This window comes from Rattus norvegicus, chromosome 15 (assembly GCF_021556685.1).
Source record: "Rattus norvegicus strain SHRSP/BbbUtx chromosome 15, alternate assembly SHRSP_T2T, whole genome shotgun sequence".
Lineage (NCBI taxonomy): Eukaryota > Metazoa > Chordata > Mammalia > Rodentia > Muridae > Rattus > Rattus norvegicus.
The window spans coordinates 16,519,898-16,545,947 of NC_141548.1; the positions used below are offsets into that span (position 1 = coordinate 16,519,898).

The window sequence follows — 26,050 nt, forward strand, 5'->3', positions numbered from 1 at the left end:
TTACAGTGTGGCCTTGAATTTGTAGGACTGGGAGGAAATACAGCAGCATACCTGACATCACACAGAAGCGAATAAAATGCTTTATTAAGAATGGCAAGGCAGGTGTGGTAGCAAGCATCTTTAATCCCAGCACTGGAGAGGTAGCAGCAGGCAGAGTTAGGGGTTAACCTTGTCTAAAGAGCTAGTTGTAGCACAGCCAGGGCTACGTAGAGAAATTCTGCTTCAAATAAATAAATAAATAAATAAATAAATAAATAAATAAATAAATATTAATTTAAAAAAATCCTGACAGATGCCAGCCCTAGTGATTGATTGACATGCTGAGACCACGGAAACGGTATTGAGTGACAGCTAGTGGGAGCACAGGGTAGAGTGAGGATATCATATTGCTCACAAATGGACCATTTCCCCATGTCCTGACAAGGGAAGCTGGGCAGCCTTGTATGCAACTCCCATATTCTTCAGACGAACCCCTGTGTTTCTTAAGGAAACGGTGACATCCAGTTCTTACCACTAAATGGTCCTTGACGGATACAACGAGAGTTTGGAGGGTATTTAGATAAGAGAAATTTGGCAATCTCCAATTTAACAAGTAGTTATCGACTGTACACTCTGTGTTTGGCAGAGTGCAGTGATGGCTGGAGATTCAATTCAGACTTGGCCATCCAGCAGGGAAGCTGGTCATAAAGGCAACTTAGGCGAAGCAGACTCATAAAAGAGAACAAATGAGTACACCATAGCTTAGAGAACAACAAAACTGGGTGGTTAATGCCAACTAAGAGAATTAATCGTTTCGTGGAAGAGGCGAAGGTTGAACACACATGGATTCTCCGATAAAGGCAAAAGAAAAAGTTCACCCCTATTATTCTTTTCCTATCCAGAAAACTTTCCCTGAATATGTGCAACCTGCCCAAGTTCGGGCAGACCTTAAAAAGATCCTAGCATCAACAACACGGATTGATTGTTAGGGATTGGAAATGTGTCAAACCAAACAGCAGAATACACCAAGCTCATTACACCTCTTCCCCCACCAAAAAAAGAAGGTGCCAGAGGCACGGACTTTTCGCCGGCTACAGACTGCTCCTCTCAGGTTAGGGAAGACTTGCTCACACCACCTCAATGCTACTACCTTGGCACAGAGACTGCAGGGAGGTTTTCAGGTAGGGGGGAATGCCTTGTGCCAAGCTGGCCTCACGGAATCACTTAAGAAGGAATTAGAAGAGAACACAGGAAGTGGGTTGGGTGTGTGTCTCAGATGGCAGACTGCCTGCCTATCTTGTGGACCTTTCAGTTCCACTCGAAGCTTTACAAAGCGGGTATGGTGGTGTGTGTCTATAATCCTAGCACTCAGGAGAAGGCTGGAAAAGCAGAAGTTCAAAATCATCGTTGGCTGCACAGTGAGTTCCTGGCTAGCACTGGCTACATGCGGTCCCACGTGATGAATGTGTGTGTGGCAAGGGAGTGTGGCTCTATGAGCATGTGTGCGTGAGCTGCACACTAGGCTGACACTATGTAAATAATCACTGGCCATTACAAAATCAAGTTCCAAAGTCTCCAAGTCCACCCCCAAAGTGCTACACTTCCTCCAGCAAAGCGGCACTACCCCAGCCCCTGTACCTAGAGTACCACCCACAGGGCACCATGTGTGCAAATGCCCAAGCCTTTGGGGCACCATGTGTGCAAATGCCCAAGCCTTCAGGGCACCATGTGTGCAAATGCCCAAGAGTTTGAGAGAAAACAGGGGCAAGAGGAGAGAAGGAGGAACTCTCAGCAAGCTCCTTTCAGATGCAAAAGAAAGAAGCTAAAAGTGCCTGCAGCTTCCAAGATCCAATTCTGGAACAGTCACTCCAGAACTATGTGGGATGAATTCCTTCCACATCAGGGACAGGGAAATTGCTCAGAGACAATAGATCTGAGGGAGTAGAGAAGACATCACAGGCCCCTAATTGCTCTGGTGGAGGGGCAAGAACTGGCAATTACTGACACCAGAAAAACCCAAGCTTGGTGACTACACCTGCCCTCCACACAGATGCTGCATTCCAGTGCATAAATCTGGGGAGCGTGCCACACTGCACGCTGTATCACTCACCTAGAACGGTGCCGCCAAGGAAAAGGAGCAGATGGCAAGTGAGAAAGAAATATTGATCACCATGAATAATTTTTACTAAAAAGCTTATAAAAATGAGATTTTTAAAAATATTTCAAAATAATTTATTCACTGTGGTCGCACTGTTTTACATTTCTGTTTATAAATATTTACAATGCACTACCTTCATAAAATAATTATTATTCAGTGTTCGCAGTAAAGAGAAAGGCATCAGAGAGCGGCTGTTTGTGTGTATATGCCTCGACTAATCTGTGTGACAATATTTTAATTTAGCATTAATTCTCAACTGCTCCCTGTTAAACACAAACTGCTTTATTTGCTCTCTTTGTCAGGTGATATTTATAGACAGCAACACGTGTCACAGTACCAGTTCTTATTTGTAGTGATTTCGTGATCTGGGGGAGACTTTAAGTTAATATTCATGTGGAATATTAACACGTCTTCAACTCAACTTTCTGTTAACATCGAGCAATGCTCAAGATGAGGACCGCGATAAAACTGAACCCAGGTTCATTGATGAGCTCACATTAAAGGGGTACGAGACACACGGTGGTTCTATTCCAGGATGAGAACCTTAAATAACCCATCACAGAGAGGCTCCTCGTGGATGTCACTGTCTGTCCAAAGAGAAATGACAAGAAAACCAGAGTGACTTTTGAGAAAGGAAGGCACCAGGGGTTGGGGATTTAGCTCAGTGGTAGAGCGCTTGCCTAGGAAGCACAAGGCCCTGGGTTCGGTCCCCAGCTCCGAAAAAAAAGAACCAAAAGAGAAAGGAAGGCACCGATAGGTGCCTCTCTGCTGTGGACAAGTAGAACTCTCAACATATGCCCCCAAGACACAGGAAGTGCATTTATTTCGGCCTGTCAATACGATCCTTCCTTCAACAACCGGAGCTGAACCTTATGAGCTGAACCTTATGCATATTCTCTAAACCAAACCCCAAGCTCTAAGCTTTGTGTTTTCCAAAGAGGCAGATGGTCACTATGTTGCCTAGGCTGGCCTTGAACTCCTAGACGCAGGCCATCCTCCTCCCAAGCAGTTGTAGCTGACAAGCTCGCACATACTTCCCTTCAATCTCCTTACATTTATCCTGTCAGTTTAGTGGCTGCCGTATCTATGGAGTTCGATGTTGGCTGGAATTCAGAACAGGAATTAGGAGATAGTCTTCCCAGATATTTTTGACCCATGAATCACAGTGGTTGAGAGACAACAGGACTATGATGACTCAGATGGAAAGTTCTGGAAGGATTCTGCTTACGGCTGGGATATTAATCACTCTGTATCTTTCACGCCTTTCCTCCTGTATAATAAATATCAGTATATCTTGAGAATGTCACAGAGGTGTATATGCATAGCGTGGGGTGGGCAATGGAGTGGCATACTGCCCACCAGTAATTAATGCAGTGAAAACTAAAATTAATTTCTTAGCCCAATTGGGAGGAGGGGGATCATAGGTCTGTCTACTAGAAAAAAATAGAAATATAATACAGTTCCCATAAAGAACATTCTGGCTTTCAATAAACACGTTTAATTTGTCCCTGTGCTCTTTCCTTCCCAGGTTTACATAAGGACAAAGTCACCAGAACTAATGAGCTTGACAATCCAATGTCTAGCGAGGGACTTCTGTTCTTTAACAAGCACAACACATCTTATCATTTTACCTGTTGGAGGCATGACAGAAAAAATAAGAATCTGTGAACACTCTACGGCAATAAGAAAAAAAAAACTGGTTTATTTTATTTCAACGCTATTAAAATCATCTCTTGTTAAAGTCTAGCTGAATCTCTAAAGTCTAGCTGAATACACACATGGATATGTGGGCCTGTGGATCCTGTTATTTCAGGGGCACTGGTATACAATATACATCTTTAACTCCCCAGGGTACACAGTAGGATAACTGCCAGCTTACTCCTCTGCCAAAGTAAATTTAAGAAAAGGATATTTTTAATAATGGGGAACTGTGGGGCAATATGACACTTCCTTATAGCTGAGTAAGCAGGGTTCTAGACAGACGCTGGTATTGTCTTACATTTAAATAGACTTTAGTCATACAAGTACATTGGGCCATTCCATGCTTGACACCTGATTCCCATGCAGTCATGGAATGTTCAAAACTTCCTCCTGACCGTCCCACAGTACAGCATGGCATTGCAGGTTATAAATATTGTTTTTTTTTTTTCAATTGAAGACAATTTGAACCTACCTATTGTCATTAGCTAATGGTGTTCATCACCCTCTGGAACTCCTTGAGCATTAAAATTCAATTTATGTAACATTTACTTCCCATAGGGGAGGGAAAAAAAGACCATTAAACATTTCCATTTCCAAAGATCTAGCATCTTTCGATTGGGCCAAAATCCTAAACATTTGGCTTTAGAGATGAAATCTGAACACAGCCTGAAGCAGAGAAACGCTCAAGGATATGACATACCACACCCAGGTCCATCCGGTGATCCTGCCCAGCTTAAACCACAGTTCAATCTGAGAGCCAAGATGGGGGCTAATGTTAGATTAATGGCTGAGGGAAGCCATTCTGTAAGGCCATTAAATGAGACAACACAGTGACTGTAACAATTTATCACCAGTTTGATTGCACCCTGGGATTACTAGGTAGTTACCCCCACTTCATCAGCAGATGCTGCCGTTGTTCAGTTAAAATCAGAAGTATTAAATTCCCACTTTCCAAACTGGTTTCTCTCCCACATCACTTTCTGGCCTGACTTGTTAAGTTCTTCATCCCAAGTCTCACTGAAGTATTTTCGTTAGGACGTTAATATCGTCTGGGTCGATCTTTTTTTAATGCCACTGGATTTGCATAACTTCACCTCCAAATATTCCCAGGGGCCAGTGCTATCACTCAGCTCAAAGAAGAATAACGAATGCAGTTTGGGTCTTAGAAGGAACAAAGGAAAGCATCTTAACTGTGTTGCAACCTGGAAAATCTTCACCTTAATGCTGCCCTTCTTTTCTCTTAGAGCTAGTCCACCTCTACCCCTCATCTGCAGTTTTTCAGAGCTGAATAGAAGGCATCCATGGATCTCCTCACTCTCCACTACTCACTTCATTAAGTAGGGTATCTCTACAGGCCAACCTTGTCCTCATCCCTCATTTTATCTTCTACAGATCACCAAGGCGATGTGAGCAGACAGTATTTACAGTTTTTTCTGAGCCTCACAGCCTGGGAGCCTGGGACTCACCACTCCTGCCTGCCCAGATTCTGTTAACCCCTCTCTTAACCTGTGAAGAAGCCATGCGCTTAGGAGTTCTTGGCTTCCTGGTACTCAGCATAGGAGTTGCTAAGCAATAATTTTGGCCCAAGAGAGGCTGCCAGGGACCTCTATGAACACTTAAACCTCAACACTAAGCCAGACTGTACGGTGGGGTCAGGTGGGAGGGGCAGCTAGGCACAGGTGGTATTCATGTGTTAAGGCCAACACATTGTAGAAAACCAAGCACCGTATAATCAAATCCTTCATTAACGGTCTCCTCTCCAGCTTTCCAGCTCAAGCCTCTGCCTAGCATAAGCTGGCTGGCAGCATGGGCATATACATGAAAGGATTTGCTCCAAAGCCCAGAAACACTTGAAAGGGTGATGGCAGTATGGCAAGGGTGCAGCATTACCAGAGCAGGAGGGTCTACGATCAACCCTTGGTATCCGAGCATGCTTCAGAGAGAAGCACCAGAAAGACCTCCATATGGGCAGCGGGGAAGAGGGGGGTCAGCCTGTGGGAAGGGTCTCCCCTGCACCACAAAAGTAGCATTGTTACTAAAGTGCTTGTCTGGGGACAGGTCCCCCAACCAAGTAGGTCTGGGGAACTCACTTCAAAAAGTAATGATGAAAAGCAATGAAGAATCCTCAGGTAGCATAGTTAGACCAGAAGGCAAAGATATCCAGGGCCCTAGCACTGCCATGACATGAGGGGAGACAAAAGCTTGCACGGTTCATCAGAGTCAATCAGACTGGCTGATCATTACTTCAAGGTTGGTCAGAGGGCCTTGGTCACAGGAAGTCATTGCTTTGGGGAAAGGTATCGCAAGTCTTGTCTGAAGATGTCTGCCCATCAGGCCACTGTTTCTGGAATCCAAGGTGAGTGCAGGAGAAAAGGGGCCAAGGAGACAGATGCTAGATGGATGCAGGATGCAGAGAGACCACGCCGTAACTGACCTAATCTACCCACTGCAGGCTCAAGGGAAGAATCAGTGCTTTTCGCAAAAGCAGGCTGTGTCCTGGTCACACAACCTCTGCCACTGCGAGACGTATCTCTAACCACTGTTGGACCCTCAGTGTGCCCCTAAGAGTGCTGCTTGGTCTACAGAGATGTGACTGCCCTCGATGACACTGCTGCTAAGGGTTCCTTGCAAGAAAGCACACTCTGAGGGACAAAGGCCACAGTAACAAAAGAGCGCCTCTCTTCCTCTTTTTAGGCCAGAATGGTACAGTCTCCTTTTCTCTAGTACTGTCTCTTTCAAAGTGGAGCAGGCTGTGGGGATAGCAGCCAGGCTTGAGCCTAACTAGGCGAATCAAGAGCCCCACCCACTACCCGCTTCCTGGCGTAAGAAAGGGACTGAAGGTGAGTTCTTTTCCTAGGCTGGCACTTGAAAACAAGGTGGGTGGGTGGGTGGTTGGGGGTGTTTGAGAGGTCCCATGGACTGACTTAGGGGAATCTGTGGCTTGCAAAAAAGATAGGCAGGTCCTCAAGGACTGTGTCCCAAGATGCCAGAAGCCAGTGAAAGGTCTTTGTGTGTGTTACTCTGTTTTGCTTTGCCTTAAAAGGTTACTAAGCCAGGAATACATCTGTTTCTAAGAGATACTTCAGATTTCCCTGCAGATACCAGGAAAAAGGTAAGAGAGGAACTGGAGAGATATTCTGAGACAGGAGATTGCTACTGGATGACAGCAGTAAATCTGGGGACAAAGAGTTGATACAAGACACACAGTAAAACACAGTGAGCAAGGTTGTAAGACAGGGAGAAAATTGTGGCTAATGGAAATGAACTCTTAGTCATTAATAGGAATGGGAAAGAATAGAAACTGAATTGGTGGGGGGGGGTAAGGAAGGGGAGACATCAATCTCAGCTTTAAGGTGCTCTGAGAACCCCACTGTCAAGCGGAAAGTAGGCTATCCAGTTTTAAACCAACAAAAAGGGCGATCTCAGCTATAAATGGGCATTTCGGAGTGATCTGAGGACAGATAGTACTTCAGCTATTATCAGGGTGCCAGGGAGATTGTACAAAGAAAAGCAGCCTCCAGATGGTGCACGGAAGAATTTCTACTGCTAACAAATTTAATGAATGACAGCAGCTCTCTCACCAGTTCTCTCACCATCTCTGGCTTTGATGTGGTTAAAACCGTGGATTCTTACTCCCGGATCACAAGCCTCCAAAGACCTCTCCTCGGTGCTTAAGCAATGAAGCAAAACTGTCCATAAAACCTTCAGATCCTTGCCTCAGAGGCCAGGTGCCCATCTACAGTAGGCAGTGGCGCTCTGGGACTTTAGACATGTAAGAGTGCACCAGTCCCCCTCAGCACACGCTGATTATACATCTCAGTGGGGACCACTGTAGGAGTCAAGTCTACCACGACTGATTTGAAGTTGGCTTTGTAGTACCATTCAGATGAAAAGCGCTTCACACACCCATGTGGCTCCAACAGCAAACACCCATTATGGGCTGTGTACAACCTCCATCATCAACCCACTTTCATTACCAAGAAGACAGCTTTACACGTTATCTGCGTATTTTATGTGCATCTAAAGCAGACGAAGAAGGACATTGGGAATACCTAGAAAAACCAGAGGGAGCCTCAGGACTCAGGGCAAGATTGGAAGCCATTCCGTCATTGAATCATCCAGACCTAAACATGGAGATGTCCTTCAGCTGCACGATGGATGGCCAAGTCTGTTTCCCAAACACCTTGCTGCCTTCGGTATGCACCCTAAATGCCGTGCTTACCGTAGTCAACCAAAGAGGATCGTTATAAATTTACCTGAAGATATGGATAGTCTGGAATACATGAAAGAACTGTGAATTCTAAGCACACTGTCTGAAGATCAAGGGACTGGGCATTTAAGACTACCAGGTCTAATTAGAAAGAATATCCCACTTTCTAAAGCTTCCAACAGAAAATGCAGAACAGATGAATCAGAAGCATAGGCTAGAAGTGTGGCTTAGCAGTAAAACACCTGCCCGCCCGCCCGCCCGCCCGCCCGCCTAGCATGCAAGACCTTGGCATCTGACCACAGCCCACCTGAGACAGACATACCACAAAAGGGAGCTCTTCTCCAATCAGAGTAACCAAAAGAAAAGGCTCAACTGGGCGAGTTGACCATTCCTCAATATGAGCGAGACTACGGGAGCAACTATAAGGACAGTGTGAGCATCTCCCAGAATGCACAGTGCATGGAGTGAGTAGCATCACACTTGACACTGGCAACAGTCTTTCAGAGCTGGGTGGACACCCTTGGCCTCCTGCATTCCAAGAGAAAATTATTATTAATTTTTTTTTAGCTTAGTTCCAAATTCCTGCTGGAAATTCTGCAAAGGCAGTGGACGGGAAGGGAGAGACAGCATAGTGCAGAGGCTCCCTGACTCATCTCCACAGGAAGAACCACAGGAAAAGGGGATAATTGCACAACCTCCATGACTTAGTCCAGGAATTTGGATCTGCAGTAGAAGAATGCGCGAATCCAGCAAGCCATGAGGCAACTCAGCTCTCTTCCCAGTTTTGACTTCTTATATTAATAATTTAAAACCAAGGATCTAAAAATAACCACTTCCACATTTCCTGTGGCAGGCATAAATATGGTAAAATAATTAAGGGGCTTGAATCAGCCAGTTCAGCTAAGAATCAAGACTTCCTAGGAAAATGAAGACTTTTTCATGTAATTACCAGAGGCAGAAAGAAGGGAGAGGCAATCTTCCCATAACACAGCCGCTCAGAACATAGAGCCAATCATTTTATTTTATTTTTTTTAAATAGTAATAGAAACCACTTAAGGCCTGGTTGCTGCTCCCAAGGTTTCACTTGGGACTTGGGTACAGAAAGAAATCCCACTATCATTTATTTACCCTCTTCCTTTCAATGTTGGCTTTACTGTACATGTGCTATAAAAGCAGAGAGCCGAAAGCCAATGGGGAAGGAGACAGGGAATTCTCCAGTCAGATGCTCAGAAATGCAATTTAGAGGTCCAATCACAGACCCAGGCGAAAACGGGGAGGAGCGAGAGACAGGAAGATGGCGGCAGCGTGAAGAGGGAAGAGGCTGGAGATCAGAGAACTGAGGAAGCAGGGCAGCCATCTACACGAACGGGCTCAGAAAAAGGTCTGCAGTCTGAACAAGCTTAGACTGTCCGTACTTGACTTTCCCCAGGAGTAAAAGACCACTCAGACTTCTCTGCAGGAAGGACTTGATCACCTCCGCTGTGCTTCCCACATCATCTGAACTAGAGCCCGCCCTGTATCCACAGGTTTCGCAGTCACAGGCCCTGGCATCTGGGGCTGAGGAGATGCTTGCTGTGCAAGGGTGAGGACCTGGTTTTGAATCCCTAGGACCCCTGAAGAGCCAGGAGCAAGGCGGAGATCAGAGTGCCTACAAAGACTCATGGGCAGCTAGCATGGGCTAAGCAGCATTGAAGGAGAACAGACCATGTCTGAAACCAAGTCGAAAAAGACCAGCACTCCAGGTTGCCTTCCAAACACACGTCATGGCAGTTATGGGCCCGCACTGGACTAAAGAACAGGGTCTTCCTTGCCAGTTCTCCCTAGTCAGCTACAGAACGACTATCTACAAAGTATATGCATTGTGTTAACACTCATAAGTCATCCAGAAATAATTAGTAATAAGCAAGAGGATGCGTCTCTACACACACCTGCATATGCTTACAGTGCTCATCCACAGGAGGGCCTGGGACCAACCCCACCCGGGTGCCAAGGGACGTGAAAGGTGCCGTTAGAAATACAAAAGGAAAAGCAAACCAAGGAAGAGCAAAAAAGAACGCAGAGCATGCCCCGAAGATTAAGAATATTTATTTTTTTTAAACAAATACTCTTAGGTTAAATGACCCAGTCAAAGGTACAAACAAATATTCCTTTAACTTTTTTTTTTTTTAAACAAGAGATTTCTGCTCATGAAGCAGGGACAGCGTTGGCCCTGGGCCTGGTGATGAGTGGGAAGGGCCCCTGAGACTGCTTCTGAATGTTTATGCCCCTCCCAAATAAATCCCATTTCTGCCTCCCCCAACAGGAAAGGGTGTATTGTCTTTATTTTCCCATCCTTCCATTTTAAGCCATCCCAGTTCAGTTCTCAATGCCCTGGCCACCCGTCACCTTCACCCTGTGCCCCGGCTTTGATTTTTTTTTTCATTTGTTGTTTAATAATTAATCAGGTCATAATCTGAAAAATGAAATCTTTTAGGGGAAGATACTCAAGCCACCGGCGAGACCGTTAAAACTCTTCATATGGAAAGGTCCCAGGGTGGGTTTGCTTATATATTTTTGCTAACGGCCTCCCCCTCTCTTTGGAGTATAAACTGGATCACGGATAGTGAGAGAGAAATGCCTTCTCTCTTTCTGACAGCTCTGTTCCCACTGTGTCAAGGATAATACTAGACGTTAGCGTGGTAACACACTATTAGATCGCCAGCTCCTTGCTTCTTCCAGGGAGGGCTAAGACTTAAAATAACGCGCTCCCGTGGCCACATTCTCAGAAGTAAACACATTAACTCTCCCCCTCCCAATTAACAAAAAGGCTTCTGCACACCTAGGCTGAAGCCCTCTGTGCTGGATGGAAATACTGAGGGGCTACCCCACAGGCCTCCCATTCAGAGGCACTCAACCCCTCTCTACCCTTTCTTTCTCAGCAAACCTCATCTCCTGTTCCCTTGATTGCATTTCCCTGAATCAGTCCACCCCTCTGCCCCCTGCCGTCGCTATAGCAACCAGCCACTCCATATCTGGAGAACATTCCCCCACAACAGAGCCCCAACACAGTCTAAAAATGCTGGAGGCTCCAGGATAAAAAACGGCCACAGACACCCTGTGCCCTACTGGTCTCGTGGTACCTAGAACAACATCTGGATAGTAGGAGCTCATTTATTTTTTGAAAGGACGGGTGAATGAGTCAATGGACTGCTTTCTTGTTCCCTTTCAAGCAGGCGCTGTGCTTGCCTGAGTTCTCGTCCCGATGGGTGTCACTTCTGAAACTCAAACGCCTCGGTCCACAGTCTGTCTTTCTGAAAGGTATATGGAGGGTCGTGGACGCAAGCTCTAGCTTGGTCTTCAGGCATGCACCGCTTTGCAAGCAGAGTGACTGCTCTAGGGAGAAGTCTTGCAGGAAACCTTGAAGCAGGGTCCGGAAAGCTGCAGGATGATTCAACCCGGGGTGCTGCAGAGAACCAGCCACGAACTTCCCATTTGGAAAGGAGAAAAGCCAGGCAGATGTCTGCAGAAACAGCCAAAGCCAGAGGCACCCCAGCCCAGGGGGAGCAGTTGCTCAGTGAATTCCAGTTTTCACTTGGGCCCCAATTACCCCTGATCTTCTCTTCCACACTCTAGACTCACTCCCAGTACATGAATACAGGCTCCACCCCACCTTCGAAGGAGCTCACTCCAGAGTCTCCCACATAATCAAGGACCTCTGCGCTTCTCCTCAGTCTTTCCCTGGCATCAGAGAGCACTGCTGCTAAAAGTCTCCTGAAATCTCCAATTCCCAACCTACAATTCCTCACGGGCAAACCCAGTGCCTTCTTTCCCATTGTCAGCTGGGTTCCTAAACCCTCTCTCATTCTTAAAGACTTTCTACACTTGAGACAGATGCTCAGTCTGGAGGCCAACCACAGCACAGACCTTTCTTTCCACCTGAGTTTATCTCTTTCTGCAGGCCTGGAAATTAGCATGGGATCAAAAGCCTAAATGTAGCCTTGATTAGTTGAGCTAATTAACATTGCTAATAAAAGCGCTGTCACCCTGGTTGGTCCACTCTGGTGATTCTTAAAAGGAATGGGGCCTTTTCTGCAAACCTCTGCTAAAACCTGAGAGAGCCTTCCTTACTTAACCCCAAGCTCACAGCCCCCATGAAGGGATTTGAGTGAACGCTTTCTTTTATTAGAAGCTGTCATTTCGCATCATGCTATGTCTAAATTTGCTCAAATGTTTTCACTAATTTTCAACAATTGGGTAAAAATGTTCTCGCAGAGAGAAGATCCTGCAAAGATCCCTAATGGAGGAACAGGCTCCTGTCCTATAGACTCCGTGCTTGACAAGGTCTTTGAGAGTTGAAAGTAAACAGATGTCTTCAAATTTCTGCAATAGAAGAGAGTGGTGCCAAAATAGCACACCGTAGCAGAGCATGACACTAATTACCCAGCACAGGTATTTTGAGCCTCTCATTTACAAAATCAAGATGGCTGAATGCAGAGCCCTGAAGCTTTATGCTTCAGCTCTGCCAACCTGTGGCTAAGTGTCCCATCTGGCTTGCAACATGCTCACTGCAAATGCACAGGTACCAAAGGACGGCTTCTGAAGGTGGGAGCGAACTCAGGTCAACAGTCCCAAAGAGAAAGCAGGCAGTTTAGTGAGTTTCCCTTTTCTTAAACCTTAAGCACAGGCCCTCTCTATGCACCATGGCAAACCTCGAGGGTGCTCTTTTGCCGGTTGCTTCTGACAACCATTGAGCCCTGGTTATATATGTGATAGAAATTTACTATTCCCTATGGGTGAATGCCTTCCAGGCAGGTCAATATCCCAACTGGGACCTATAGAAGCAGATAAAAGACAGGGATCTCCAGCTGGCACCTGGCCATCTAGTGGCAGAGTTTTGAAACTTGCGTTGCTTAGTATCTAACTTAACCAAATTCAATACTGTAACAGTTTCCCTGTGATACAAAACAGAAACAAAGGTGAAAAAATGCACCAGCAAACAGCGAAATGAAGGAATCGATTAAGTAGTAAATAAATCAGGCCTGGGCCAGATAGAGACCTGAACATTTCAGCAGTGATGGTTAATGAGACCCCCATGTTTCTGTTTCAGTTCTCTTCCCTAACTGACAAGAGTGGCAACTATGTATCTGGCTGTGATCCTCAATCTTCCTTGACTCCCCGTCTGCATTTTAGAATCACCTAGTGGGCAAGCATTTGGGAGTGATGGTGGGAACACTGCAGGGAGGTTTAAAGGAAGCCCCACACAGACTAAACTAAAGAGAGAAAGAAGGCAGTGTAAAGAAGGAAGCCTGCGTTTCCTGCTCTGCTTCCCGATTAAGCTCAACACTTGAGCCCCTCCCTACCATAATGGGCTGACTGTATGCCCTCAAACCAGGAGCCAAATGAAACTTTTGTTCTTAAAGCGGTTTGTGTATTTTATCACAGCAACAAGAAGGTAATTAATAATACCGCTCTGCCTGTCCTCATGAATAATCTCCTCAGTCCTACAGTTCATTCACAATTCCCAATGAAAGACCTGTGTACACATTGAGCGCCCACTAAACAGCCCTTGTTGATGCTACTATTCCACAGAAGCGGTCCAATAGAGACAGCGAACACTTGAGTGCATCAACATACAAAAGTGTTGCTTGCTTAAATCCATTTTCTTGATTTGTAAGCCTATCTTTTCTGGCTTAGGTGAGTTCATACACAATCTTCCGGCTGCTCTGATATTCTGTTTTGGTCTTTGTTTTCTGTTTAAGGACTTTCAGTGACGGCTGGAGCCTAAGGTTTTTTCAGGAAGAGTCAAAAAGTTGGCTACATTAAAGAGACCTCGGCTCTGTGTTTAAATGTGTTAGTCAAGACAGGTAATTGCTTGCAGGCCTGTCATCTTAGGACTCAGGGAGCTGAGACAAGATTATAGCCGCTATTTGAAGGAAGGTAGGCCAGACAGTAAATTCCAGGCCCCCACAAACCTGGGTTGCCCCAGCGTGGTCACAGCAGGTACGTTTTATAAGGAGTGAAGAGCTATAGTACTATACGGAAGCCTGCAGGACACATGTATAGGTCAGGCAAGTTTTCATTCATTCTCAACTAAAGTCCCTAAGGACTTATTATGGGACACCACCAGTGCTGTGGTAGAACAGCCTGGTAAACAAGTAAGAAGCCAGCTGATACGGACACCATCTCTTTGGAGTCCCAGAATGATTGGATAGCTTAACAATGCACATTAATGTTAGACTGTGAGGGTAAACATATATACACATATACACAGCCAAATATTTCTCAAGATTGTCCTTTGAGTGGTTGGAGAGAAGGCTCAGTGAGTAAGAGAACTTGCAAAACGGACCAGGGTTCAGTTTGCAGCACCAATGTTGGGGTGTCTCAAACCTACTATAATTCTAGTTTCAGAGGTTCTGCTGCCCTCTTCTGGCCACTGCAGGCAGTGCATGTAAATGGTGCATATACGACAAACAAGAAAAACACTCATTCATAAAATAAGAACGCATGACTATTAAAACAAGAATGTCATACTTTGACAAGGCGGAGACTGACGACTTTTCTAGCTGTCCCTGGAGAACTGACTAGGCTCACACTCATAGTCTGTTGCATTGCATGTGGCTCTCTGGTCCAATGGTAAAAAGGAGCTGTTGCATGGTTGTGTGAGCTGAGATAGGGACTTAAATTCACCTCAGTCTATAAGCATCCCCAGACACTTACCTGGAGGGCGGAGAATACAGCAGCAGGGCACACGTCCAAAGCAAGGCCCGCTCTGACTAGGTTGACTTTGACCATAAAGTCATGTTCTAACCACTGAGGCAACAGAACAAAACAATACATAATACGCCTCCCCCCCTCCCACACACACTTTTACACATTGTTTAGCATATTAAAACATTCTTCTTGGGGACTGGAAGAATGCTCAGGGATTAAGAGTACTGACTGCTCTTCCAGAGTCCTGAGTTTAATTCCTGGCAACCATTATGGTGGCTCACAACCATCTGTAACGGGATCTGACGCCCTCTTTGGTGTGTCTGAAGAGAACAACAGTGTGCTCAGGTACGCAAAATAAATTAATAAATCGTTAAAAAGAAAACCTTCTTAATGATATAGAAAGCAACAGAATACTACTCTCAAATCACTTAAGAGCTATGAAGGTAGTTAGGATGATCAAGAACTCTTCTAGAAGGCCAAAGCACAGATAGCTTAGTGCTGAAGAACTGCTATTCCAGAGGACTCAAGTTCAGTTCCCAGTACATAGACTAGGTGGCTTAAAACCTAGAACTCCAGCTCCAAGGAGAGCTGGTGCCCTCTCCTGGTCTCCAATGGCACTGCACTTCACACACACACACACACACACACACACACACACACACACACACACACACACACACACATGCACGCACACATGAGACACCTAAAAATTAATAATAATAATAATTATAATGATAACAACAACAACAATAATTATTTTAAAAGACTAGAAACTCTTCTAAAATGGTGTTTTAAAGGAGGTTTGCTTGCTGGAGGAAAATTTTAGGGGGTGACCACAAAGTCCTATTTTATGGCAAACCATGGATCACAGATCTCCTATTGACCATCCAAAGTCCATGAGATAATCCCCTTTTACAGAGTGAGAGCTTCCATGGAAGGCAGCACTCGTGCCAGCAGCTGCGTGGGGAGCCATCGGGAATGGCGTCTCTGATCCGCTGAACACATTGGAGAGGCAGACTTTTGCTTCTCATTTCGCTCATAAGGAAGAAAGATCGCAGCTATCATTTAGTCGGGACCACAATATCAATTTGTACAACCCCAATTAGGGAACTCATTTCCCCGAACTACAATTAACCACCTGATAATAAGCACCAACTGAACACTCCGGACTCCATGAAAACTGCATGAAGTTTGGTAACTCTCCTAGAAAAACGTAAAATCCTACTGACGGAACAAAAGGTCATCACAACATACACAGAACCACGTGCCAAATCCGAAACAACCGGAGCGGAAACCAGGACCGTAAAGCCAGAGGAGCGTGTCTTAGAATTTCTTCTAGAATATTCCTACAGTTATGGGACCAGACGTCCAAAGTCCACTGCTACCTTGATGTCCTTTACTCACGCATGACCCTTGCCATCGCTGTGTTCTTTACTTTCTGTAGCTAACATGGGTAGACGTCTGTCAAATGCAACCAGGTCAGATATGCAGATCCAGGTTCTGACGGTTAATCTCTTCACCAAAGGCCATACCACCAGGTTTTCTGTTTGGTTTGCCAACAAAGGTAACTTGATAACATAGGAAATGAAAGCTAACCCTGGCTCCCAATCCATTCTCTCCATTATCATAAAACTCGCCTTAAGAGCAGAATTAGACTGTGTTCTCCGAAACATGTGACCTTAATTCTTCTCAATAGGTAAAACTCACACAACTTCATACAATCTTAGGCAGTTCCTCAGGATTTGCCCAGCACCTTCCCATGACAACAGACCAGAGACTTCATTAACACTGACTTCTGCTCTGGGCTCCACGGCAGAAAGATGATTACCACCCCGATGTGTATTTATTTACTCACTTCTGCTGTGCAAGCACCCTTTCCAAGTTTACCGTTAAGGAGCTTGTCTGAGCTTCTCTAGTAGACCAGTGATGTCATGTCACTCCTCTGAGTTCTGCAAGCCCTCATAGAGAGGAAATACAGAGCAGCTTTAGATCGAAAGACAGCATCTTAGTTTTTAACGTTTCCTTCTTCAGAAAGTTCAAAACCTGCTCCGAATGCAGTGAAAGCGTGACCTCCAGTTTCGTCTCATGAACAGAGCATCTAGTGGGATGCGGCGTTCTCTAACAGGGAATGGAAATGCATCTGTTGTACCATGGGCTGACAACCCAGGTGTTTTAGCAATTTCCACATCTGATCAAACGACAACACGTTTACCCTGCACTGTGGTGGCCCATGTAAAAACCATTTTCTCCCAAAGCAGATCTGAAAGCTAGAGATGAGAGACTGATGGTAAAAAATGTTGGGCAATGCGGAGTCTCCTTCCTACTCCAGAACCCATACTTGCTGATCGTCCCTACAGAAACGGACAACTGTGAGAACTATACATTAAAAACAAAGACTGTAAGGAAACACTCATTTCCATGCTAGGCTCAGTATTGTATAAGGAGGGAAGCGCCATGGCAAATACCTGAACAGGCCTCACACTAAAAGCAAAAGGAAAAAGAAATCCAGAAACAGGTAACAGCAACCAGCAGGCTCTTCTGAAAGGTCACTAGGAAAATACGGAACATAAGCAGAATCCTTACACTCTTCACACAGTGACACTCACCACAGACTACCAATCGCTAAATCAATTCCACTCCTCTGCTGGCATTTACAGATTCCTCAAGAAGAACGCCTAAAATAGAATTTGATTCACAATAAACGTCAATTTACATAGAACTCCAGGGAACAGGTGAGGCATGCCCAAAGTCCTTTTCCAGATCAGAACCTTTCTAATTTGCAGGGCGAGGTGGTTCAACTGCTTCCTTAAAACCTATTATGATCATACAGAAAACTCGATAACCCCAACCACATATGGGAAAATTTATGGAGGTAAAAAATTAAAGGGAAAGGCAGGGAATAAAAAGAAGTAGAAATGTATAGAAAGGGTGCATGTTAAAGCTTTGATAAACATCAGTCATTCAGACAGAGAACATTTTAAGTGCAAAAGGAGATTGTTTTAAAAAAAAGGAAGGAGGAGGAGGAAGAGGAGGAGGAGGAAAAGCAGGAGGAGGAGGAGGAGCAGGAGAAAGAGGAGGAGAAGAAGGAGGAGGAGGAGCAGGAGAAAGAGGAGGAGAAGCAGGAGGAGGAGAAGCAGGAGGAGGAGGAGGAGAAGCAGGAGGAGGAGAAGCAGGAGAAGGAGGAGGAGTAGCAGGAGGAGGAGGAGTAGCAAGAGGAGGAGGAGTAGCAAGAGGAGGAGGAGGAGGAGGAGGAGGAGGAGGAGAAGAAGAAGAAGAAGAAGAAGAAGAAGAAGAAGAAGAAGAGGAAGAGGAAGAGGAAGAGGAAGAGGAAGAAGAAGAAGAAGAAGAAGAAGAAGAAGAAGAAGAAGAAGAAGAAGAAGAAGAAGAAGAAGAAGAAGAAGAAGAAGAAGAAGAAGAAGAAACCCTTACCTAGATAAGACAGGTAAGGCTTCAGAGAAGTGGGAAACCTGACATCCAGAGAGAAAGTGCAGGTGGCGTTAGAGTCTTACGTTCCTATGAAACCATGATTTCTACCTTACAATTAATTCACTGAGAGACAGAGGGAGTCGGGATGGAAGAGGAAAGAAATAGGAAAGAAGCTCAAGATTGAAATGTGGAATCGTTTCTCCTTTTCATTTACAGCCTAAGAGCTTCTTGGCAGCAGTAGTCATCTGTCAGAGAGGGCGAAAAATTGTGCTTAATAGATAATTTTCAGACGTTACTCAAAAGATGTTAATAAATGTACCGGAGCCAGGACTTGGAGACAGCACTAACCGTTCGATTCGCACAGTGTTCTTTTGCCATCACCTGCTATAAACCTAAAACTGTCATCACTCTTGCCTGCATGTTTCTTGCCTCTAAAATAAGCAGGAAGCTGTGAAAAATGTTTCCAAGTTTCCAGGCCTCCACAAAGACAGCAGGGAATGCAGGAAGCAGAGTTGCCTCCGACGTGGCAAGTTGGCACATCGGGTTTTTAAAGGTTTGTGCTGGGTAACTGCGATCTGATCTGCTTGCGCTCAAAGTTTCAAAAGACGCTTTGCAGGCTGCAGATCTGGCCCCAAACCTGGCTTTGTTGTCTAAGGGACTGCAACTGCTGAAGTTCAGGATGTGAAAGAGCAGAGCAAACTCCACAGACACAACTGAAGTTCAAAACGGTGGACTGACCGACTGTCCCGGCATCGGGACCAGGGTTACTGTGGGATGACCAGTGGTTCTCGATTTAAAATGAACCAGCAGGAGAGCCAACCAGGTCACCACCTTCAGTCACTTCCTCTTGGACGGACTAGGCAGAAAGCCTTGCGTCAATCAATTTAAGACCTCCAGGGTGTGCACCTATCCAGCAAAATGTTTAGCCACTGAGATTCTGCGTCAATCTAGAGGACAGGGCAATGGCGTACTGCGAAAGATGGGTCTCTACTTTAGGTCAAGGCATTGGAGAGATGGCTGAAAGAGGGTTCCGTTTGCCTGGTCACGCAATTTGCAAACAGTTCTGTTTTTTACCTTTTGTTTGTTTCTTTTGTTTTGCCTTTCAAAGACAGGGTTTCTCGGTGTAGACCTGGCTGATCTGGAACTCGCTATGTAGACCAGGCTGAGCTCAAATTCAGAGATTGATTAAAAGCATGCACTCCATCCTGAGCCGTAGTTTCGGCCTTACAGTTCCTCAGTATTTCTGATACACGGGCTCACTAAACTGGGGAGGCTGGCTTCCAAACCACTCTCAAGACCAAAGGTGCTGTCATCTGGCAAACTCAGACCCCCAAGTTGCCAAGATGACAGGAATGGGCCACAGTGCCTGGGTCAAAAGTATCCATCTGGGCTGGAGAGACAGCTCAGTGGTTAAGAGCACTGACTGCTCTTCAAGAGGTCCTGAGTTCAAATCCCAGCAACCACATGGTGGCTCACAACCATCTGTAATGGGATCTGATGCCCTCTTCTGGTGTGTCTGAAGACAGCGACAGTGTACTTATATTTAATAAATAAATCTTTAAAAAAAATGTCTATTGACTGACCAGCCTACCTATACTTCTCTATTTGAGGCAGGGTCTTCACTTAGTAGGGCGGAAACCTAAAATACAGATGAGATTGGTATTGAACTCCTGCCTTAGCCAACAAAAGCTGAGATTACGAGAGTGTTATCAGACTAAAGGAAAATGGTGTTTCTTTAATACTGCATTTATTTCTTTTATTGAATTTTGTGGAAGTGTGTCCATGTGAACTGTGGAGAGTAGAGGACAAGTCTTGCGTGTGAATTCTAACCTTTCACTGTGTGGGTTCAGGTGATCAAGCCTAGGTTGTTAGACTTGGCAGCAAGTGTCGTTTCTAAGATTGCCTTGGCTTCTGCTTGCCTCTGTGTGTGTGTGTGGGGGGGGGTCCAGGGGAGTCTGTTGTAACAAAGGTTAGCTTCAAACATATCTGGGGGTGGTCTTCATGCAAATGCAAAACCCTGCCGCCTCCTCCTCCTCCTCCTCTTCCTCCTCCTCCTCTTCCTTCTCCTCCTCCTCCTCCTCCTCCTCTTCCTCTTCCTCCTCCTCCTCCAAGTGCTGGGGTCCTGGGTGCAGGCCACCACCCCTAGCTTTAAAAGCCTTTGGTTTGAAGGCTTCCACAAACATGTGTTGTCACCATCATTGTTTTTGATGGAGTCACTACAAGAGGCACTTCTTTCTCATCCCTGCTTCTGGTTCTCCGGAATTCATTTCTTAGCTATAAATAACAGACAAATTTCACAACCAGTAGGTGAGGCTCTGAGACATAATCCAGACTCTTCCGAACTGCGAAGAACTGGAGAGCAACTGATTATTTCCTCCTCACGGTAGGTACCATAGAGAAAGCAGGGACATCTTGAAAGCTCAGAGACACAAGGGGAGCCAGCCCTGACTAACACACAGTGGATTTTATTCAACATATGCACATTTCTGGTGTGTGTGTGTGTGTGTGTGTGTGTGTGTGTGTGTGTGAACATGCATATGGACGGACATATATGCATGATCAGTACCGTTCCTATTTCTGGCTTTCATTTATTAAACATTTAATGTAGTCAGCTAGACTTCAAGGTCATAGATGCTGCTATAGGCGCAGAATGATTGCTGAAGGAGGGTGAGCTCTGGGACTGCAGCCCCAGGTACTGAGTCTAATCATGGAAAAAGAAAATGGGTGAAGTGCCTCCATGTTCTGCAGAGGACAGAAATGAGATCTGCTCAACATACATGTTAAATAACCATTAAGTGGTGAGAGAGCAGTGCCCAGAACATAGAGGGTGTGGTAATGGTGGTTGATACAAAACCAATTCTAAGATGTGCACACTTGAATATAAAAAGTCTTTCCCCGGGTTTGAGACAACACACAATTACGGAGGAAGTTTACTTAAACCATTAAGAAACAGCAAGGGCCTCTGACAATGAGGATATAAAAATGTGAATTTAGAAGAAAAGAAAAGGGAAAGGCCTTGGCAAAGTGGCTATATAATCAATCTGTCTTAGAAAAAAAGGGTGGCTGGGTTCCGTGCGTGTGTGTGTGCGTGCATGCGTGCATGAAACCCAGTCACCAGCCCAGCCCCTAGCATGCTAAGAGGGCAGAAAAACACCAGCAAGCAGCTCCAAGTAAACCTAGATTCTGTACTGCTTAGGCAGGGCCCCTCCTACTTCCAGAGAAGGAGCTGGCAAGTTTATTGCTTCACGTTTACTCCCAAGTGGTCCATGTTTTCAGCAGGTCAGAGGGTGTAGCCAGGAATGTGTGACTGTCCCCATCATGGCCCCTCTTTGGGACACTCAAAAAGAAGCTCCAGTCAAGAGTTTCCAAAAGATGGGCCATCCATCAAAAGGACAGGTGCCTCCACTTTCTGTCCATCTGTCACTTGCAAAACTGAGAAGCCGTGCTTGTTCGTAACATCACACTGGAAAGAGAAATGAGCAAACTGGAATGTGTTCGGAGGTGACAGACGAGAGAGGGTGGGGGCGAACCCCAGTTTAGGAAAGTGTACAGCACTTACAGGGACCAGGGGTGCTGGGCCTGGGAGCAGGAGGGAGACCTTTAATCCCAGGCAGACCTCTTGAGTTTGACCATCCTGGTCTAAACAGTGAGCTCCAGGACAGCCAGAGCTACACAGAGAAACCCTGTCTGGAAACAAAACAAAAAGATTGAACTGGCATCAGGCTGTTAAAGGTATCTGGTTTTCTTGCAGCAGAAGAACTGGATCCCAACACACATGCGCAGAGAGATTTTTATCTTGTGAATAAAAGCATCAATATTAACAAATAAATGTTCTGGGGCAAAAAGAAGAATATATTCCACTTTGCAGGTAATTTAAATGTCCATCTATAGCTACAGCAGGGGCATTCTGACATCCATTAAAGTCCAGTGGTGTCACTGGCTTTAATTCATTTATTACATATAAACACATAGACACACAGACACACAAACACACACAAAAACACACACAGAGAGACACACACACCCACACCCACACACACACACACACACACACACACACACAGACGGCTCTACACGTGTGTGCGTACAGTGATGTGATGGAGACTATCCAAAAGACCGACACCTTTCTTCTCATCCTTGCTAGATTGTAATTTACATACACATCCTTCCAAACACTGAGAAGCCAATCATCCAGGAGAGCATGCTCAGTGCTGCACAAAACAAGCCCATAAAATATTCAGACACAAAAACCCAGGTGCAGCAATGAGAGAGTAGGCCTGGATGACCCACATGTGGCTCCCTCAAGGGAGTCACATTAGCTTTCCTGGGGCTTGATGGCGAAGAAACCTAGTGGGGTGAGTTTCCTCAGGGAGACTATTTTCAAACTCGATGATTTACTGATTATATGTTTGATATGCATGCCAAGGAAAGAAAAGAACTGGTATCATTGAGGAGAGGAGAGAAGCAGTCAATTGCATGATCATGTCACTTCCTATGGTGAGATACAGAATCTACAATACTATTCAGAATATATAAAGAAAAAATGGGCTTGATAAAGTAGAAGCTGGCTGAGGGAGTAGCTCAGTGGTAGAGGACTTAGCTAGACTGCACAAGGATTGGGAGTGCAGGGAGGTTGAAGGGAAGGAGGGAGAAAGGAGGGAGGGGATACCATAGGAAACTGTTATTAATGTCAATGGGATCAAACTGTTAATTTCAGAGGAACTTTTCTTTTCCAAACATTCATTGCTCCCAAGCAGAGTATAAGGGATGTATAGTAACAATAAATTAATGGAAACTATGACCAACTTCAAAATTTTCTGCTATGATTTATGTGCACCCTAAGAGTGTTTAGACTTATCCTCTGACCTGTGAATTGTAAGAGTGGCCATTTCAGAGAAGAAACTGAGATTGACAGACTGTTGACTTACCATTCTTTGTTTTGATATTTGGAGACAGGTTCTCATGGAGGCTAGGCTGTCTTCCAACTCTACACATAGCAGAATATGACCTTGAACGGCTGACCTCTAGCTTCTACCTTCCAGGTGCTGGGGATTCATCCAAGCACCACCAAGCCAAGCTCTATCAATCCTAACATACATAATGAGTGTCTGTTTAGCTGATAACTAGAACAATTACTAAAGATAAGGTCTCTGTCTTCAAAGACCTACATTCTAACTACAGAAGGTATCCTAGCAACATTATAACTAGTCACCCAGTTTATAGTTTGAGTTGGTTTTAACCTGACATCGAAGAGAGAAAGTATGTAGACCTTCCATGTAGACCAAGGCACCACCATCGCCGTCTGTCTCACACCTCTCCTGCTTTACATATTTATAATGCTTCTAGGACCCCAATTATAGGATCACAGCAGAGGCTGTATTCAGAAAGTTTTCCTTGTCTGACCACAAATTTTTCAGCCAGATGGGTTTCTTAATTGGTTGTCCCTCTCCAGACGGCCATTAGAGCCATTCTGGACTTTACCATCATTAGCTAAAAGTAAAATTCCAAGTGCAGTGGGGGGTTTCTTCTCTCCCTCCTCTTGGTCAAGAATAGCCTACTGATAGGTCTGAGGGACTACCTGATGCCCAAGATCTACAGAGACAGAAGGAGAACAGTTCCTAACAGGTCCGAAAAGGAATACCAACACAAAACTGAAGACCAGAGGCTGCACTTAGCAGCTGGAGGTTTAATCCCAGCCCTCGGGGGAAGGTACAGAAGGATTCCTGGGGGCTGCCTGCTAGCCAGGCTACTGGACTTGGCAAGCCATGGAAGTCAGGAACCTTGTGTCAAAAAAATAAGGTAGAGAGAGACTGGCAAAGACAACTGGAGATTAGCACTGGCCTCCTCTGTGCACATGTACACAACACTCACCTGTTTATACCAAATGCAATTCAAAACCACCTCCCGTCTTTTGATGATGTCATCATCATCGTCGTCGTCATCATCATCATCATCATCGTCGTCGTCGTCATCATCGTAATAGGTGAGCAAAGCAGTTGGTAGCTTCATTTCTTAATAAAAAGTGAGGGTTCCTATATTTCCTTTCTATGTATTGTAGGTGTATCTTAAATAGGGTTTCTGAGGCTGTGAAAAAAACCCATGATCAAAACTACCTTGAGGAAGAAAGAGTTTATTTCATTTTACAGTGTACATCCAGAGAAGTCAGGGCACAATCCCGGGGGGGGGGGGGGGGGGGGGGGACTCATCCAGAGGCCATGCAGGGGTGCTGCTCACTGACTTGCTCCCCAAGGCTTGCTTTACCAGTTCACTTTTATCATCCAGGGCCATCAGCTACGTAGGGTGTGGCATGGCCCACAGAAAGCAGGGCCATCCCACACCAGTTATCAACCACCCGTGAGGAAAACACAGGCTTTTCTGTACATGAATCTGGTAGGGACATTTTCTCAACTGAGGTTCCCTCTTCTAAAACGACTCCAGCTTGTGTCAGGCTGACATAAATCGAGCTGGCACACTGTCCACGTTGGCCAAGTGTCATGAACATCCATGTGTCTATACCCTCAGCTGTTAAGTAAGAACGCCACACATTATAATGGTGGCTTCCAGGCTAGCTATGATTAACATAACTCACACAGTGAGAACTCAGCAATAGGCAGCATTAGATGCTTATACATTGGACCTTTGAAAGGCTAGAGCGAAAGGTACTTGGTCAGCTCATGCAGGGAAGCTTATAATATATTTAAGTATTCATATTCTCCTACATCTTCCTCTTAGCTACGATGCCTGAGGCTGCCAGAAATAATCACACTATTTGTGATCCTATGTTTATGCAACAGAAATGAAATGGAATTTTATGGTCTGCTGTGTGCAACACCCATGCCCACAGAGTGGTAACTTCAGGCAGTGCTGCAGAACAAGAATATGTACAATGCCCTATCTGGAGATGTGGCTCTCACTCGGGCCAGCACAGAGCTAGCCAGTCAGTTTCATCTTCGTTATCTATAAGAGTATCAACTGAAACCATCTCCTTTTATTTAAATAAAAAAGAGAGAAAAAAGGAAAACATTTTAGTAAGAGGGAGTAGTGTCACCAACATTCCTGTGTTTTAAATAGGACAGAAAAAAATTAAAGTAAAAATAAAGGAGGCTGGAGAGATGGCTCAGCAGATAAGAACCCTGACTGCTCTTCCAAAGGCATCAGGTTCAATTCCAAGTACCTCACAGCTCACAGCCATGTGAAACTGCAGATCTGGTGCCCTTTTCTGACTTCTATTGGCACTAGGCGCGTGCACGGTACAGACAAGCAGAGGCAAGACACCCATACTCAAAACAGTAGAAGTGAAAACACAAATGGCAGACAACTGGCATATTTGGGCGTACATTAAGTATGGTTGAGCTGGAAGAAAGAAGCACAAACAGAAGAGTAATGTTTGACAAGGGAGCTGAACAAATCTTCATTCGCACTGGTCTCCTGTTGGAACTAGGGTGAACGCCTGCTGAGGCACCCACTCCGCACCTCCCAGGGATCATCAGAGAATACAGAAACGGTGGGGAGTTAGGGAGACGGCTTGTTGAGAAGAGTGACTGCTCTGCAAACATGAGGACCCTGGCATCATACAAAAAGCCATTATGGCTGCATTCTGTCTGTAACCCCAACATTTCAGGGCCGAGAATGGCAGATCCCGAGAGCTCTCTGACTGCAAACCCAATGGAAAGAGCTTCAGATGCAGTGAGACTCTGGCTTGAGGAAGCTGCAAAGGAGGCTGGCCTCTGTGAGTGAATGAATGAGTACTTACGTGAATATACACACACAGATACCACCACCGCCATCATCATCACCACCATCATCATCACCACCCCCACCACCAAACAAAACAAAGCAAACAAACCCAGGAAGATATTATAATCATCTTTCCAATCACCCCAGAC

General features: G+C 45.3%; 2 protein-coding genes across 3 annotated transcripts in view; both read right to left on the reverse strand.

Moving 5' to 3' along the window:
- Ptprg (protein tyrosine phosphatase, receptor type, G) overlaps nt 1-26,050 on the reverse strand; it is a 683,481-nt gene that overhangs the window by 329,297 nt on the left and 328,134 nt on the right.
- On the reverse strand, nt 10,113-24,250 carry LOC148000842 (uncharacterized). Its single transcript, XM_087587093.1, has 2 exons — nt 24,036-24,250; nt 10,113-11,547 (listed from the first exon to the last, which is right to left on the reverse strand). The coding sequence occupies exons 1-2, from the start codon at nt 24,171-24,173 to the stop codon at nt 11,227-11,229; spliced, it is 459 nt and encodes a 152-aa protein (XP_087443219.1). The 5' UTR covers nt 24,174-24,250; the 3' UTR covers nt 10,113-11,226.